The 18,916-nt window shown below is 35.0% G+C and overlaps 1 protein-coding gene across 1 annotated transcript; it reads right to left on the bottom strand.

Moving 5' to 3' along the window:
- Nucleotides 1–1,582: 1,582 nt before the first annotated feature.
- On the bottom strand, nt 1,583–17,816 carry LOC100253896 (UTP--glucose-1-phosphate uridylyltransferase). The gene is made up of 21 exons (XM_002282240.4): nt 17,578–17,816; nt 17,434–17,481; nt 17,014–17,105; nt 16,225–16,315; nt 15,661–15,721; nt 15,501–15,578; nt 15,358–15,408; nt 15,180–15,253; nt 10,664–10,736; nt 10,514–10,571; nt 10,320–10,366; nt 10,178–10,243; nt 5,773–5,805; nt 4,856–4,908; nt 4,706–4,781; nt 4,526–4,582; nt 4,353–4,436; nt 4,174–4,272; nt 3,986–4,090; nt 1,879–1,950; nt 1,583–1,795 (listed from the first exon to the last, which is right to left on the bottom strand). Exons 1-21 carry the CDS (start codon nt 17,628–17,630, stop codon nt 1,769–1,771), a joined length of 1,398 nt encoding a protein of 465 aa, XP_002282276.1. The 5' UTR covers nt 17,631–17,816; the 3' UTR covers nt 1,583–1,768.
- Nucleotides 17,817–18,916: the final 1,100 nt, after the last annotated feature.

The raw sequence follows: 18,916 nt of genomic DNA, 5'->3' as shown, positions 1-18,916 counted from the left end.
TGCATGAAAAACCTACTATACCAATAACATTACAAAGAGATTCTATGAAATATCTTGAAAGCTCTTCTCTTTGAGGCTTCATCTTTTTTCTTGATTTTCCTTTTACTTGATTTAGCCTTTATAATTGCCACTTTGGAACTCATCTTACCTAGTCATACTTGAAATATAATCATTAATTCTAAACATATAATCATTAATTCTAAACATCATTAAAACCAAGATTAACCAAACTTTTTCACAACAACCTAATATCACAATTTAAAATAAAAACTAACTTTAAGTATTAAGTTAAAATAATTATTTATTCTTATTCTCAAATCTCTTTTGTCTCGTTTGTCCATGCTCAGTCAAAATATGTTACAACTATAACTTCACATTCACAATTCATATTTTATGGTAAAATATTTTTGTCATTATCTTACATATCTCCAATATTTTAAATGTGGATATTTAACAAATTAATTTATTACTTGTGATTAGTGAAAATATAAATATTAGTTAAAAATAATTAAGAGAAATATCTCAAATTGATGATTTAAAATAAATTTTAAGTTAATCTTACAAAATAATTGTTTTACTTAAAAGTAAAAAATTAAATAATAAATTTAAAATCAACAACTTCAAAATAATTTAACTTAAAACTAATTTAAGTTATTAAATAATAAGTATTAAGTTTTACCAAATAAAAAGGCTTATCAAGTAATTTGGCTTTGATATGGAATGGGGTGATGGCTGACAGTATGGAAAAGCAACGTTCATTCATTTAAGGCGAATAGATTTCGGATCCTCAACTAAATCAAACTAATATACATGGCCTACGAGCAAGGTTTTTTGGATCTATCGGGCTAGGACACCGCATATATAACAATGATGCTCTAAGCTTTTAGATTAATTAACAACTTAGCAATCATAGTAATTGATGCATCCTATCATCGACTTCAACCAATAGGTTTTTTCCTCACAAAGTTAACGAGGATTATAACGCAAGCTGCAAGGGGACTAACGCCTCGTGGTTGAAGTCGGGGTCAATCCAAGTACCGAGGTGATGCCGCATAGCGTCAAGAAGACGGCTTTTCGACAACTCACATGCCTTGAATCTTCAATTCTCTTAATCGTCTTTCAGGAAATTTTTCTAGGGATCCCTACAGTGCTAGACCTCTAATGGCCCAGCTTATTGTCATCGAAGCTGTCAAAAAGCAAGGCACAGAGATCTTACCAAACCTGCTCCTAACCTACCTTTTAGAAGTCTAATTTTCATACACCCACTTGGGCCATCTTCTATTAGATTTCTTTCATATGTTCTCGCAGAGAATGACCATAAGGCTAAATAAACACAATCTGTTAGGTAGCTCCCGAGAGCAAGCAGGCTGAGCTCCACAAAAAAAAAAGCCCCAAAGATATCCAGTGGCCTAGTCAGAAGGAACACGGGGCTAACAGCCCACCCGCCCACCTTCTCAAAATCAATGCTTTCAGTCCAGCAAGACCCACGCATCTCATTTAAAGGCACCACCATTCCATATTTAGTTTTGTTTCACTGGACTTCATCTAATTACTGGTGGAGTTCCACCATTCTCACAAAATATTTCCCAGTCAGCAAAAAGATAGCCATTAAAACTTGCAATATTTCAAATAAGAGTGTCATTGCAAACAAAATGGTCCTCTTATTCTATCAAATACTTAATGTGCATCGCACGATCAAAATAGGACCCGTTACAGTGGTTTTAAGATGTGTACACTCTCCAAGACAAATTTAAGACAAACAGTTTCCTTAGATGTCCTGAGGACCATTGATCACCTGAAAATCATAATAATATAGTGAGCGCAGATAAAACGATAACCTGTGGTTAAAATGAAGGACCTGGTTTCCAGCAACGTTACCTTGTTTGCAACTACAGCTCCATTGGGTATTTCCAATTTCACCCCAGCCTTAGCTTCAATAGTCACCTTCCCCTTTAAGAAAGAAAATTGACATAGAAGTAAAGGTCAAACACAAACAGTTTTACCAAAGAGAACAAAATACAGAGATACTCAGTAATATTATAAATATTAGTAAACAGAGCTGTCAGAAGAAACATATGAATTTATTTACAACCAAGTAAACACCCCAATTTACAAAAATTTGTTTCAAACATGAAATATGTATGATTTGAAATCATATGCTTTTGCAATATCCATCAGTGTGCATCAATATGAAATTGTATGTTTCTGCGATATCTAGTAATAACAGCTCAAGAATAAAAGCAAGAAAGGTTTTTTCCCCCTTTCTTCTTTCTATCATTTTTTTTTTCTGTTCTTTTTTTAAATTTTATACTTCAATTCTCAATTTTTTTTTTTAGCTCAAACAAGAATAAAAAAGGGGAAATTTGACAAGCTACAACAAGAGGAGAAAAAAAATGTACATGGTTTAAACAGTGAAAGCCAACACAACTACAAGGGGCAGTGAGATTTCTGGTTTGTGAAGGTGAAGGTTTTGTGATCATCATCTACACCCAAACTATCCTAGATTGGGCTTTTGATTAGCTAATAAGTTCAATTTGTGTAATGTAAGAGTTTATAAGATCCTATTACCAATTAAGCTTTGTAACCTTGTTCTTAATTGTAGGGAAAAAAGAGAAGATATGAACAGATTATAACTTAAAAGTTCGAACAATTTGACTCAGGTCTGTTGTATGTTTCCAGAGCAGTTACTTGGGTGGGAAGAAGAAGCAAACAAAAAGTGTGGTCTAGAAGTACAAGGAGAATGTTAAGGAACTTATCTATTGAAATAAAATAAAACAAAATAATTGGAAAAAACCTCGGAAACTAGTAGCCTGAGAGATAATTAAAGAAATTTTTTAAGCAAATAAAGATGAGAAAAAAAAGGCTTGAGAAACATCAAAAAGGGAGAGATCTATGGGAATCATAACTCTGTTGAGTGCTCCCTAGTTGTTTCCCAAAGTTCTCCAAAGAAAAGAAAAAGAATGTTTTCCAAAGTCCCCCAATTGCTCCCCTAAATTTTTGAAAGCATTCTTCCCAGTTTGTAAAACATATTCCTGTAAAATAACATTTCACCACCTAAAATAAGTTTCCTGCCAAAAAAGCACCAACCATGTTAATGAAAGTCATATAGTAAAAAATGAAAAATGAAAAAAGAAAAAATAAAGATTCTCATCAGAATTTAGCACCCAGTTTTTTTTTTTTTTTTTTGGTAAATATATTAAAGTTATCATTGATCAATCAGTTCAGTTTTTATAACATTTTATAGAAATCAATAATTATTCTAATAGTAATATTAGTATGAAGTTTTGGTCGGACTCAGACAAAAATTTGCAAGTAACCTTGGTGACATGAAGATATATAGAGACAAATCAACCATACAATCAAGCAACTTCAAAGTTTCTACATCAATTATTTTTATCAACAATATGCATCTCTGACATTGGTCTCATCAATCAAAATCTGACAACAAGGAATCCTATCTTAACAAACATAGCAAGTGTCCATCGCATATGCCTTCAGTCAACGGAACTCAATTGTAGAATTAAATTGTAAGTTAGACTGCATTGTAATCTTTATCAATGTTTGGGCTATAGGTCCAATTTCAAACAAAATATAACATTAAATTCAACCCCAACACTTAAAAGAATCAGATACCTAGTAACTCATTCAGGCTGAAGAATTTTACTTCCATATATTAGAATTTTTTAAATTGGAAAATACAAGGACAAATCCAATTCCTAAAACTAAATTCAGGATTTTGATAGCATTTCATACTATGGAGATCTCTTTGCAACATAAATCTTCAAACTGGTATTGTTACCACCAAAACCTTATGAGAACACTAGCTAATATACATCCCGCTGGTCATCAGCTAAAATGTCTAGAATCCTCTGAAGTTAAATCCCACATTCTATCAACAAATTGTGCAACCAAATCTATTTGAATCTTGCAGATAAAACTTCAAAGAAATGAGTAACAGAAAAGGCAACAGTATTATATTTAATACCTTGAGAATAACACCAGACCCAAACCATACATCACCAGCTACCTTAAGACTATCCAGCTCAATGATACTAGGGATTGACTTGAATCGACTCAAGAAGTTGCCAACCTGTTATAGAAATTAAGCAATTAGAAATATCATCAAAATAGCCGACCATCTAACAGCACTCAGTAGCTGCAACAAATGTTCACCTTCTTAAATTCAGGCCCCAACTCAATAACAGGATTTTCAGGATTCTTTCTAGCTTTGTTTCGGACAACAAATCCATCAGATAAGGTGTAAAGATCAGACTGTGAAATAAGATAAAAGTGTTAGGAAAGCCTGAAATTATTATCCAACTTCCTAAGACAGCCATCAGAAAGAGGACAACCTGGACAAGAAGCAAATCCGAAGTTGCCTTCACAGGAAGAAAACGGGAGCGGGGAACATTGATACCAATAGCATTATCGAAGAACTGGTTGACATAATATAGAGATAAAAAGTGAAAAGGAGCATCTCAGCATTTTAAAACATATTAAGAATGATGTTATGCATGATGGGTACCCTAATTGCTGCACCAGCCGCGGTTTCCAACTGAAGAACTTTGATACCATCCACTTCCTGTCAAAGTATTAAATTTCATCCCTAAGTAGCCATAACATGGGAAAAATAAAAATTATAGAAAATAAATAAATAAATCAGCATTTTAGTACAGAGAACCTCCAAAGCAAGAGAAAGATGTACCTTGGGGTTTGGAATAATCTCCATCTTAAGTGCATCAGCCTCCACAAGCCTCTTAATTGCATTCAAGTTCACCCACCTGTATAATATGTGGTTAGTGGTTAGTATTTAATCCATGTGTATGTTAACAAAATTTAAGGCAACATGACTTACAAATTGTTTGTATTGAAAATTTTGAACTTCTCTATTGACTTGAATTCATTGACCTGGTTGAAACAAAAAAAGAGCATCAAAATATCAGATATAAACTGGTCAAAGATATCCTATTGTCCATTAACACTGTCAAGTACGGCAACCTATGATGTCAAAGTTGTTCTGCTTGTCTAGGGAAAGAGGCGGTGCTGGTGCAGGATCCCACACCATGCTAATAGAGGCAAGTTCAGCAGGTCCAGCAGCCTCCATAAAATTGACTATGAAAAACTCAGTGTTGTTAAAGGTGCTTTGCTTGCATCCGTTAAGGCAAGAGAATATTATATCACCTCAAGTTTCTCATCTTGATATCTAGGAGATTCATCAGGACAGAAGTAATGAAGCAAGCACCTCTTAGCATAGAATTGAGGGAAGACTCTGATACTACACCCAATCAATTATATTTGAGATATTCGACATAAATTTTTTTAAGAATAAAAAAAAGAAAGTAAAAGAGAAAAAAGGTTGGGGATCTTCTAAGATTCTCCTTTTATTGTGACTGGTTCTTATATTTTTCCCCTTTCCTGCCCATTGTATTTGTCATCATCTATGGTTAAGTTATCAGTACCGTTGAAATCTGATAACAATCAATTCCCTAGCCTTTAGTCAACCCCTCTGTGTTGACTCAACTTGTTTGGGTGATAGGTGGCAATAAATGCATTCAGTTTCTCAACTTATCCAATTGATCTCATCTAGCTAATCATCATTGATATCAACAAACTCATCATTGTTTTTTGATATTCTTATGTACTAATCAGGATTTTTTTTTTTTTTTTTAAAAAATTTTTGGAGCAAGTAGCTTCTAGAATGAAATTAAAATAGCAAAGGAGGAAAATTAAAATCAAAATGAAAACAGGTGGAAAAAATAGAAAATAACTTACATGTTCATCTGGGACCTGTGCAATTTCCAGGAGCTGCATTGCACAAGAAGGAAGTGTCATCTAGAGTTTTTTACTTATTAAAGATTAGAAAACAATTGTAAGTATATAAATAATACAAATTAGAAGCAAAGAGAAGTTGTATCATCTAACCTATCAAAAAAAAAAAAAAGGAAAGTTGAATCATCCATTAACTAAATCAGAGTTGCTAGCAAAACTAATCACTCCACATTGTTCAGATGAAAAATATCCTTATTCCATAATAACAAGATACCAGATTAAATATAAATGACTGATCTAACGCATAATGATAAGAATAGATCACAAGCCACACAACCTCACTAAGACCATCTCCAGTGATATTCTAATCAGTCCATACAGTACAAAAGGTAAACATGTTTGAACAATAAAAAATAAAAAAGAAGATAACACATGTTGTAAAATTGATATCTGGATTCAGTGGGGTTGGGTGGACAAGATAAGAGTATGGCAAAAGTGAGATTGAACCATAACAATTTGGATACTCTAGAAACTAATAGCCCATTTGCTGCTTTCTAAACCTGTATTGCAAAGTTAAAGTTGCATTTACATGGGGATTCACTGTCAGGAGTGGCAGCAAGTCAAGTTTTGAGACATCTGACATATGAAGGCATTCCTCTTCAGTTGACTTCTTAAGGCACTAACAGAATTTTCTGGTTAATGACAAAAGTTTCTTAGTGCTTTACTGTGATCCCAACCCCAAGCCAAAACACCAAATATCTAGCAAGAAAATATGGAACTATAGATTATTTATTCTTTGGAGAGTAAGATGGTGGTACAACCATAAGTCTTAGTCCAAGTCTTTTGAAGAAAGATAGGCAATGGTGGAGATTCTGCAAGTGTGGATTTCAATTAAATCCTTCTTACACAGGGTGAATGTTGGAGGAGCCACTTTCCTGAAAAAGGTCACCTGGAAAGCTGCAGTCTTATCCAAATTTTCCTTCTTTGTATGGAATGTGTGTACTTATAAAAGACTACTGTTAAATCCCAGCAAGTCATACCCCTACAAATATTTACCTTTGCCAGACTATGCATGGTTGACTGAAAATAGGTGGACCATTTATTCATTCATCACCCCACTTAGAAGTATCTGGTAAAAAAAATCTGGGAAAAAATCATGTTGAGTTTAAATGAAGCAATTTTTATAGGAATCTGTGATGTTTCCATATTATTAATTTGGTGATTTTTTTGGTGCTCTTCTAGAAATAAATGCAGCAAAGCAGAATAAGTTACCATGGAAGTGTGGCAACCTACCAGGTGTCATGTTAGTACGTGTGAGAGTAACAGGATTTCAACAAGCAATTAGTCAACATAAATGACATCTTTCAAAGAGCTCAATAAATAATCAACCAAAATCTCACCCATTATCTGATTAAGAAATAAGAGCTTTATCTGTGCATAAATACTAGCACTTAGTAGATTGTAATTTTCTTTTAATAGTGATTTGAAAAATTCATGAATGCTATTCCTTAATTTTTTTCCCTCACTAACTATTATGGTTAATGAAATTCATTTAGAGGCTACCAAAGAGCCAAAGCATAGGCATAGAAGGATGCCTTTAGATTATCATAACTTTGACCAATGAAAGTTGAATTAGAGCATTGCTTCCAATCATTTCTCTCTATTCCTATATCTTTTGATTACTGTAATTTATTCTTCTCTTGCTTTTCTTCTGACCTCATTGCCCAGAAGAAAATAATTCATACTTCCTCATTTTATCTAAATGGTAACTTCATAGATATTCCACTCAGCATGGTTCCCAGTGACCTCCTTAATATGTAGGGCATGGTGCAAATGGATGCTATCACAACCAATTACCACTGGCTTTTCCAAAACAGGTTTTTCTCCAATCTATGTAAACAAGTGTTGACCGTTTACCTAGAAAGTAGTTTATGAAAACAGGTTAAACCAAGGTAATATTCTCTATATAAACTTGTTTAAGCTATAGCATCTGCTTTATAGTTGAGAATTTAATACACACAGTTGAATGGATGTAGTCACTTAAGCTTGACCTGTTTCATAGCTATCAATACTGACAGTTACTACTCCCCATATGAAAAACATTTCAATTATTATTAACAGATTACCTCTCCCAAAAGGCATAAGAGGATATCATTAGACTCCTTTTGAACTACACAATAGTATCAAACTATTGAAACATCTTTACCACCAAAAAAAAAAAATCATGTGAATACAAACTACAGATTATCTATTTCATCACTAGCATTTTCTAAGATATCATTTAACAGTATCATAACTTAGATGAAAAATGTATGGTTTTTTGTTTTTTTTTTTTTTTTCCTTTTTTCTTTTCATAAGTAAGAGAATGTATTAAAAAGCGCTTAAAGCGCACAAGAGTATATAGGACATATACAAAGTGCACTTGACAAAAAAAACAGGAGAGAGGGAACATACAAAAAAATACCCCCTACCTCATCCAAGCTCCAACCAATCTATGAAATCAACGATATGCGTCTACCCACCGCCTATATACACCCTACCTACATAAAGAATTTTTAGCTTTTGATAAGACAATTCCTCACATTCAAAAAAATCACTCATTTCTTTCCTTCCAAATCATCTAGAAAATACAAGGAGCGGCTCTCCAAGGCATAATACGTCTTCTATCTACTAAAGAGTCATGTCACTCTAGGAGAGTCTCCCTTATCAACTCAGATAAAACCCATCGAATACCAAAAACGGAGAACACTAGCTCTCATAAAATTCTCGTCTTATCACAATGAAGAAGGATATGATCAATGGACTCTAACTCCTCTTTACACAATGCACACCTATTAGCCAATGTCCACCCTCCTCTTTGAAGTTGACCCAACGTCAAAAGCTTTCCCCAACAAGCCTCCCACGTAAAGAAACTCTCCTTCAAAGGAATCTACGAGTTCCAAATTATTTTTAAAAGGAAAGGGATGGTATAATTTGTTTCCAACAAAAAGTAAAGCCCTCTTACAGAGAAGACCCCTTTGTTATCTTCCTTCCACACTACTCTATCCTCCTCCCTCTTCACTGTCTGTCCTTGGGGCTTAGAAAGGAACCACTCCATGACACCCAACTCCCAATCATTCAGACTCCTAACAAAATGAAAGTTTCAATTTCCTCTTTCCTCACTTGGCCCCTAAGAATCAACTACCCATGCCTCCTTCAAATCAAAAAGGGCAAACAAGGACAAAAAAGTCTCACATAAGGGTTTCTCACCACACCACTTGTCTTTCCAAAACTTCACTCTACTCCCATTACCCACTGCAAAGGAAATCTTTGTATTAAAAAAATCCCACTACTTCCCAATCTCTTTCCAAACCCCAACCCCATAGAGCTCTATCACCACTCCCAACCTCCAACCCCCTTCTTCCTCCCCAAACTTTCCCTTTATGATTTTCTTCCACAACGAATCACTTTCACTAGAGAAGCCCCAAGACCATTTGCAAAAAAGGGCCTTATTCGGCAAAGAAAGAGAGCGAACGCCTAGTCCTCCTTTTGATTTTGCTTTACAAATGGAAGACCACTTGACTAAGTGCATTTTGTTCTCTAAGGCCCCTCCCCCCCATAGAAAATCCCTTTGAATCTTCTCTAATCTCAACCTTGCAATTTTTGGGATGGTGAACATGGACATAAAATAGATTGGTAAAATGGGTCAGGTACTACGAAGTAAAGTGAGTCATCCCCCTTTTAAGAGGTGTTGTCTCTTCCATAACGAAAGCCTCTTACGAAACCGTTCCTCTACCCCATACCAAGCCGCCACAAACTTGTATGAGGCCCCCAGGGGAAGCCTTAGGTAAGAAGATGGCAGCTTTCCCACCTTGCACTCAATTTCACAAGCCAAATCTTCCACAGTGTCCACCTTCCCTACTTGAATCATTTGGCTCTTCTCCAAGTTAATCTTCAACCCCGACATGGCTTCAAACCACATGAGTAGCCAACACAAGAAAGTCACTTAATCCTAAGAGGCCTCACAAAAAAACAATGGTGTCATCAACAAAAAGGAGATGAGAGATCTCCTCACCCCCACCCTCTCTTCCCCCAACCTTGAACTCCGAAATAAAACCACCATCCAACCTTTCGAGAGCAATCTACTAAGGGCCTCCATAGCAATCACAAACAAGTAGGGGGAGATAGGGTCCCCTTGTCTCAATCCCCTAGAGCTTTGAAAAAATGTAGGGTCGCAATTTACAAATATTAAGACCACAAACAGATTATACAACTTGTGCTTAAAGATTTAAACTTATCCTATGTATGAAAGTTTTAAGGATATTAGGTTCAACAGAGGCCTATGAAGAAAGACATCTGCTACACTTATCCAGAAACAAAATAGAATAATATAGAGGAACAATACTACTAGTGAATGATAACCACATACCTGAACCTTCCCTTCATAAGAAATGAGGGTACCACCCTTCACATCAGCCAAGGTTTTGGGTGTCACCTGCAAAAAGATGAAGACATAGAAATAGTTTTGAAGTGTTAAAGTCAGACTGATAGCATAATCATCTTTTCAGTACCTCCATACAGTATTCGTTCTTGTTTTTGATCAAATGATTTAAGATTTCTATAACATTAAGTCAAGGATCGCAACTGCCAAAAAACTAGCTGCTCGCACAATATCATTCTAAATAAGCCAAGCATAAAACCACAGAACAGTAAAAACCTACAAGCTAGAAAAACATGTCGCCAGTAAAAACCATAATGAGGATACTCAGGTCAACCACAGCACCCAAGTTATCTGAATTGGCGACAAAGACATACTCCTTGCCCTGTAAAAGTAAAAACAATGAAAACAAGGAAGTTTTAGGGCATTCTCAATATAAAAGTTAGCAATAATCATAAACTGCACTGCAGTGCCAACCTGTGACAATAATTTTTCAAGCTTGCCACTGTTCATCAAGGCTGGGAACACATCACCATGCCCAGGAGGGTACCTTCATATGCATACAGAATTGAAAAGAATAAAATCTGGTCAATTATATAGCCAAAACATCATGGAAATAGAAAAATGTCTAAATAGAATAAGCCAAGCTGCAGAGTTTTCTTGAATCAGAAGAGTAACTAGTGATGGAATCCAAATTGTGTTTATGGACACTATTAAAATTCTCTAAATCATTTAAAATTACATAAAAGAATCTAACATAATTTTAAAACATAACTGGAGGTAAAACATAACTGGGTGCAACAAATGCCTAAGGCTTCAAAGTTTCCTTGCGTTTTGGTGGAATAATGTGATGGAAGTTTAAACCATTTATAAGAGTTCGTTCAATTTGCGTTTTTAGGACCACACTTATATCGATCGCTCATTGTCTTGTCAATTTGAGTTTAAGTTTTCAAGTTAGGACCGTACCTATCTCAATCGATCATTGTCTTGTCAATATGAGTTTGAGTTTTCGGGACCACACCCATATTGATTGGTCATTGTCATGTCAATTCAATTTGTGTTTTCGGGAATGCACCTATATCGATCAATCATTCATCTTGTTAGTTTAGTTTTCGGGACCGCACCTACATCGATCGATCATCTTCCTACCAGTTTGTGTTTAGTTCGAGTTGGGATTGCACCTATATCGATCGGTCATTCACCTTGTCATTCATCGTCATGTCACTTGAGTTTTTGGGACCACACTTATATCGATCGGTCATTGTCATATCAGTTAAGTTTGAGTTTTTAGGGTCGTACCTATATCGATCGGTCATCTTCCTATCAGTTTGTGTTCAGTCCGAGTCAGGACCGCACCTATATCGACCGGTCATTCATCGTCTTGTCAGTTTGAGTTTGAGTTTTTGGGGTCGCACCTATATCGATCGACCATCTTCCTGTCAGTTTGTGTTTAGTTTGAGTTGGGATCGCACCTATATCGATCAGTCATTCTCTTGTCAGTTCAGTTTGAGTTTTTCAGGACCGCACCTATATCGATCAATCATTCATCTTATTAGTTCAATTCGAGTTTTTCGGGACTACACCTATATCGATCAATCATTCATCTTGTCAGTTTGAGTTTTCGAGTTGGGGTCGCACCTATATCGATCAATCATTCATTTTGTCAATTCAATTAGAGTTTTGGGGTCGCACCTATATTGATCGGTCATTCATCTTGTCAGTGAGTTTGAGTTTTCAGGACCACACCTATATCGATTGGTCATCTTCATGTCAGTTCCACGTCAGTTTGAGTTTCAGGACCGCACTTATATTGATCGGTCATCTTTTTGTTAGTTATTTTGAGTTTTTCGAGACCGCACCTATATCGATCAGTCATTATCTTATCAGTTTGAGTTTGAGTTTTTGGGACCGCACCTATATCAATCAGTCATAGATAACCGATCGATATAGGTGCGGTCCCAACTCGAAAACTCAAACTCAAACTGACAGAAAGATGGTCAATCGATATAAGTGCGACCCCAAAAACTCAAACTAACATGGACAATGACCGATCGATATAGATACGACCCTAAAATCTCAAACTGAACTGACATGACAATGACCGATCGATATAGGTGCGATCCCAAAAACTCAAACTGACAAAACAAATGATCGATCGATATAGGTGCGGCCTTGACTCGAACCAAATACAAACTGGCAGGAAGATGACTGATTGATATAGGTGTAGCCCTAAAAACCTAAACTCTTAATAATTTAATAACAATACCAACAATAATAACTTATTTCCTAGAGTATGTTTAAATTAAGGATAAATTGCTTTTTTGATTACTTTTTCCAAAATAACCCTGAGTTTCTAGATGTTTCTTTGCTGAATAATTCCCATTTTTTACCATATTTAGGACAGTGATGGTTTGGAACGCAGACTAGATAATTGCTGACTAATTTTTCACTCTGTTCAGCAGCTGTCTTGTCATTCTAGGAGGCAAAAGCAAAATTTGATGAGGAATGAACAGGCAGATCTTCTTTTAACTGTAATTCATCTCCAATACTGACTGGTTTCCATGCTCCATAACAGCAATTAAGCTATTGTACACATGTCACACTTTCCAATCTGGATGGCTAGAATCTTGGCATATCTCATCCCAAATCAGGAAAAAGGTTAGAAATTAGGAGTGCCTATCTTCACTTGCATTTAGAATTGAACAGTGTTGATGATCAATATCCACCAGCAGCACCAGGATCCATGGCTATGTGGTATGTTCCATGGCATCCTACTATTTCAATGTCACTTGCGATCAACTCCCTCAATGCTTCTGGGTAATCCTGCTCTATGAAATGGTGGCTACCTAGCAGGGATCCCCACTTCTCAAGTGGATGCCTGGCCCCAGGTTGATGCCCACTGTTCTTGATGACCATCATGATGGTTCTTACAGAGGAAAGCTTCCTCCTAAGGGGCCTCCCCTGGAGGAGAACATCCTGATGCTTAGATGTCTACCCAGACTAGAAGTAGAGTCCAAGGGTTCGTACCAACTAAAATGCACCTGGGTGTTTAGCCCAACTTCTTAACATCTAGGCATTAAAAGAATTTGAGGCTCTTGGTTCAGTGGCTAAAGTTGGAGGCACATCAAGCCACACATAGAGATCACACTTTTTTGTTCAGTTTAGCCCATATCGCACCTTTCTTACAGGTTACTTGATAAGAAATTTCCCCACACAGTTATTGTTATGCTTGCAGCTCATCAGGGCCTTGGTGTGCCTACCACAGCTTCCCACTATAGGACCAATTTTTATTGAAATTGTACTAGTGGAAAAATAATTCAAGAAGTATGATAAGCAGAGGAAACTAGAAGGCATCATACTATGCTTAGTTGTGAGAACAGAGCATACCGTGCCAGTAGAAAAATAACTCAAAAAGTGTAATATAGAGAAGAAACTATATGACTGTGCTTAGCCATGAGAATGAGTATATCGACCCACATACTGGTGTAGACCACATGGAAAAGGTATAATGTATAGTTGTTTTAAGATTTTAAAACGGGCTTTATAGGTAAAAATAGAGATCTTTTGTTATATTAATTATTTCCCTGCCTTTTTTTTTTTTTTTTGATAGGTAAAGAGAAATTGTATGTATAGAAAAAGAGATGACAAAAACAGCGCCCCCAAGTATACAGGAAGTACACAGCAAAAGCCTAAAGCCTCACCCCAAAGGAAGTATACAGGAATTATTTCCTTGCCTTTTAAGCAATATAGCTTTTTTTTTGTTAAATTAGGTATTCACAATATATATCCATATATGTCCTCATGGGGTGAATCAGGAGTCCGTTTGAGTAGAAGCCTCTTTATATATGTTTATATTATTGTCAATCGGGAGATGATTATTCAGTCAACAAATAAAAAACCCATTTTAGAATACTTTCAGATTTCTACCCTTTTTCCATTTTTATTTTTTTCTGAGTTGCACTAATTGTAGCAAAATAAGAAACTTTAAAGCTACACCTTGATTGACAATGGTAAAGGTCATGGTGGCAGACAAAATCAGTACTTAAAATCAAGGATGGCTAAGTGAGGCATACAATTGGAGGTTTGTTATATGTAGTGCAAATACAACAACAAGAACAGTGATTCAGTAAGGCAACTACAAACCCTTGGACATACCAGAAGTTAATCTTCAAGATGAAGTTTTCAAAAGATAAGAAAATATGATTGTCGACAAATACATATGTAAGAATATAGAAATATGCAAAAATATGATTGTACACTCTACATCAATACAAACATAAATACAAAAACATCACTCTACACTCTGCATGACTTAGGTGCATTTGTATGTAGGAAACTAAGTATGCAATCATCCTCACAAGGAGGTAAATTGCAGAGCACTACTTTCAAATTTTCTAAAGGGAATTCACATGGTTTGATAGTCATAGAACAACATGGAAGTGCAGGTCTAACAAAGTTTTTCAGTTCATAGATTAGACAAGTCCCTAATTTCATCCAAGGATGACATAAAATAAAAATAAAAAGAAAAAAGGAAAAATCATAACTATGTGAACTAAAAAGAAGGATTAAAGTCAGATCTACCAATGTTTAGCAATTCAATAAGTAATAAAGCCCCATTGATTTCATTAATGAAGGACGGTGTTAAAAACTTGTGAAATTTCAAGGGTTTTAGATAATGATTCCACTTCTCAGCAGATTTCAAATATATAAAGAGGCAAAAGAAATGCATTGGCTTTCTGTGGCAGACACTAGCACATTAAAATTGACATGGACATGAAAAGACCTAGAATATCTACCCTAATAAGAACTACTCAGTATGGCAAACATAGATGCTAACAACTAGAAAATCATAAAAGCGGAATAATAAAACCAGAAAGATAAATCAACTTAATTGCTCAAAAATCGATTTATCATCAGCACCAATTCATATGGCTTAAAACAAAAAATAGTGCTATAATTCATCAGCCAAACAATTGTACTAAGTATCTCATACCACCCATCTTTTCCAGTATTTCCTTTGGACGGCAGTGGGCTAAAGTCATCAACAACCACACGAGGGTACTGGCTCTGTACAAATCAAAGGAAAAACTAGATTGAATTATAAAAATATAGGTCTTCAAATAAATTCCAACAACAGAAGGTATAGCAGCATATCAAGCATTACTACAAACCTGATTAAAAGTATGGATCTCAATGTTTGATTTCTCATATTTTTGTACAATCTACATTGGACAAGATTAACTAATCAGGATTCAAGTATGAAAGAATGAAGAATGCATATAAAAGAACAGAAGTGAACACAAAGCACAAGTACCTTCAGCGTATCATCATGTGTGTTGAATGAATTCATCAGAAGCAGAGGAACTTTGCACCCATACTTGTTGTTGAGATTCTATAAATGATTGAAAGGATGAGTTGCAAGCTAACATGGAACTACAAAAAACAGAGCATAATAGAAAAGGGAAAAAAGGAACCTCAATCTGTATGACAATTAAATCAAGAAATGTCAATCCATTGCGAACTTCTATTACCGATCTGCATCACCCAAAAAAGGGTAAGTTAAAGGCTATAATTATGGGAATGAGTCATGGCAAGAAGGCATGATAAGACAAAAAATGAAAGCACTGTCATGCACAGGAACACTCATTGGCTTGATTATTTGAGGTTCTTTTGGTCCCCTTGTTTAAAGGCAAACTTCAAAACAATCAAACAAGTATCCAGTTTTTATTTCTAAATTACTAATCCAAAAATCTCATTCTTCATCTCCATGAGTAGCAGACTTCCTCAATTCCAAAACCTTGTTAACAAAATTTAACATGTTGCACCCATCAAATCTATACAAGATGAAAGTTTTAACAATATCAATCTGCACAAAGCATATAAACAACAAAAAAAGAGTTACAACAAGCATTGCAATAAGAGAGATATAAATCAAATTCAATGTACCGAATGACATGTTTCTTTCAGGTGGAGAAGATAAGCAATTTATAAGAAATAGTAAAGATTAAAAGAATGTTGAGGATGGATAAAATCCGTACTTGGGACCAGTACAACCCATTGTTGTTCCCAACCCTCCATTGAGCTTTAACACAACAAGTTTGTCCAAAAGCTTCTTGGTTTCAACTGAATCTGCATTATTTAAGATGATTGTAAATTCCAACTCAGAGTGCCATCAGACCAGATTAGATAACATAAAAATAAACACAAAATAAAAACCATTATTTTAAAACATTTTATTTGACAGGAGTATCATTCACTACCAATCAGTCCCTTTCCCTGTTTAGACAGACACCCATATCGGTTTCACCCTCTCTTCAAGATTGAAAGTGTCTCACTGTTATGTCTTGGAAGATATGAAAGATCTTATATTATTGTGCTTTTAAATCTCATAAAATGATTTCTTTCACAAATTTTTTTGTACTTCCTAATCACATTTTCTAGGTAAACATCCAACCATATAAAAATAACCACTAACTAAAAACCATTTGACTGGACAAGATAGGTGATTCCATGTCAACCAGTCCCTTTCCTGTTTGGACTGATACAAAGCCACTTGACCTGCTCAATTATTAAAATATAAGTGTGGGTGATGGTAAAAGAGATCTCATAGTCATGCTTCTAAATCACATTAGATGACCCTTTATTTATTTTTTTCACTTTCTAATCACATTTTTGTCATTTCTATGTGATTTTATTATTATTATTATTATTATTTTACTATGTATTGCATCTTAGTTCAGAGTCTTCAGACGAAGAATCAGGGTTTAATAAAACATTTTTTTTTTGATAAGTAAAAATAAAAAAAATAAAAAAATTGAGATGGTTACCTTCAGGAGTGGGTGCTAAAGTATCATAAGGAACCACCACTTCATCAGTAGGAGTCTTGATCTTGCTCCATTCAATGTGCTGCGCTTCACCACTTCACAAATGCAAAATACCACAAGAACCAAACAATCAGTAGAAATACCAAAATTAACTTCCTGTTTGGTTGATCAGAAAGTGCACTAAACCAAAGGAAATTCAAATCTCCGAATCCAATAGATCTTTCAGTATCCCGAACCACAATTAAAAGTCTTATATTTCCGGAACACATACCAACAAAAACCACAATTTGAAAAAAGAAAAACAAAACATTTTCTTTACTATTCCTCCCTTTCCTCAGCAAGCAAACAAAGGAAAAACAACCAAAGAAGAAACTTTTGAGTCAAAAAATTTCAATCGGAAAAATTTGAAGAAACTGAATTCACCTGAGATAGCGAGAGACGAGGTTAATGAATCCGGATTTCTCATTCTCGCTGCAAACAAAAACAGAAAAATCAAAATCAAAATCAAGAACCAAAAAACCGAGATCTAAAGATCTCATCCATTTGAAAGAAAAATAGTGAACGTACCTGATCTGATCAAGACCAGCCACTGCAGAGCGGAGCTGAGAGAGCTTCTCCATTGTAGATGGGATCTAGAGAGAACGAGAGAGCGAAATGGGTTCGGGTGGTGATGAAAGTGTGATAACGTTTTGTTTTATAGCATATTATTATTATATATATTTGGTCTTATTCTATTTCATGTGTTTTTTTCTGCGTTGTATAAATTTTAGAAAGCGATTGTCTGTAAGTGACGCGTGTGGTATTATGAATCGACGGAGTGACACCCACAGATCCGTTTAAAAGGGTAAGGGTGAAGAAAGAATATGCCGGAGAATATCACGGCCCCACGTCCAAACTCAGATTACGACGGCGTCGTTTGCACGCAACGTCTCCTTTCTTTGGGGTTACAAGTCGCACGCCACCGGTATCCCGCCACGTGGGTGCCACGTCAAAACAGGAGCACATTCTATTACCATTAGTTTTAGGTGTTAGGCAATTAGTCTCTCTTAAGTTCTGACACGTTTCCATAATAAGACCTCAGGCCATTATGCTAAAATAATTTTTAATTTAACAAATGACTCTGATGCGAAAGCTGGCCTATGCACTTCGATCTCATTTATTTCTACCTTGATCTAACTTTATACCTAATCTTAACTCTATGGATTATATGCTCATCTACCAATTTAATTTTTTTTTTATTAATTCTTTAACAATGAAAATCGAAAGTTGATTGATATTTTTTAAATATCTTAGGTGTTTTTTCTTAACCACAATGTAACTAGAAAAAAACAAAAAAGTAAAAATATAAATATTAATAAAAAAAATCACCTTTTATTACTTTATATTAAAAATTTATATCTATATTCGCCCGATAGTTTTAAACATTCATCATATTTACACATCCAATTTAAAATACTAATCATATTAACCTATTCACCTAAGAAATTTTAATATACCTAAATTACTCTCCTCAATGTTCTCTTTTATATCTACCTTTTCAATTTGTTTCCTTCCCGTTAACAAACCCTAAAGGCTTGTTTGTTAATGAAAAAAATATTTAAAATAAGCCCAAAGCTAATTCTTAACATATTTATATCATATGAGGGCTTATGATTTGTATAAATTTTGATAAAAATTTATGGTAAAGATAGTTAAAAAAAAAAAAAAAAGTAGTTAGGAGTATTTTAGAAGTATTTTAAAAGTGAGAGATTTAGAAAAAGTGGAAGAGAAATGAAAGAAAAAAAAAATGAAACAATTTCATTGTGTCAAAACCATTATTTTAAAAATTGGACCGGACCAACCAGTCCGAACTGTCGACCAGTGAACTTTTCGGTTCGGTCCATCTCAATGAATCGTTTTATAGTTA

Source organism: Vitis vinifera, chromosome 4 (assembly GCF_030704535.1).
Source record: "Vitis vinifera cultivar Pinot Noir 40024 chromosome 4, ASM3070453v1".
Taxonomy (NCBI): Eukaryota; Viridiplantae; Streptophyta; class Magnoliopsida; order Vitales; family Vitaceae; genus Vitis; species Vitis vinifera.
Note: the sequence above shows the minus strand (reverse complement) of the source record. Positions and strands in the feature narration are given on the sequence as shown.

Coding starts and splice junctions, on each gene's coding strand:
- LOC100253896 (XM_002282240.4), bottom strand. CDS start 17,630: ATGGAGAAGCTCTCTCAGCTCCGCTCTGCAGTGGCTGGTCTTGATCAG. Junction 10,572..10,663: donor TTGAAAAATTATTGTCACAG/GTTGGCACTGCA, acceptor TTACTTTTACAG/GGCAAGGAGTATGTCTTTGT. Junction 4,909..5,772: donor CACAGGTCCCAGATGAACAT/GTAAGTTATTTT, acceptor TGTTTCAACCAG/GTCAATGAATTCAAGTCAAT.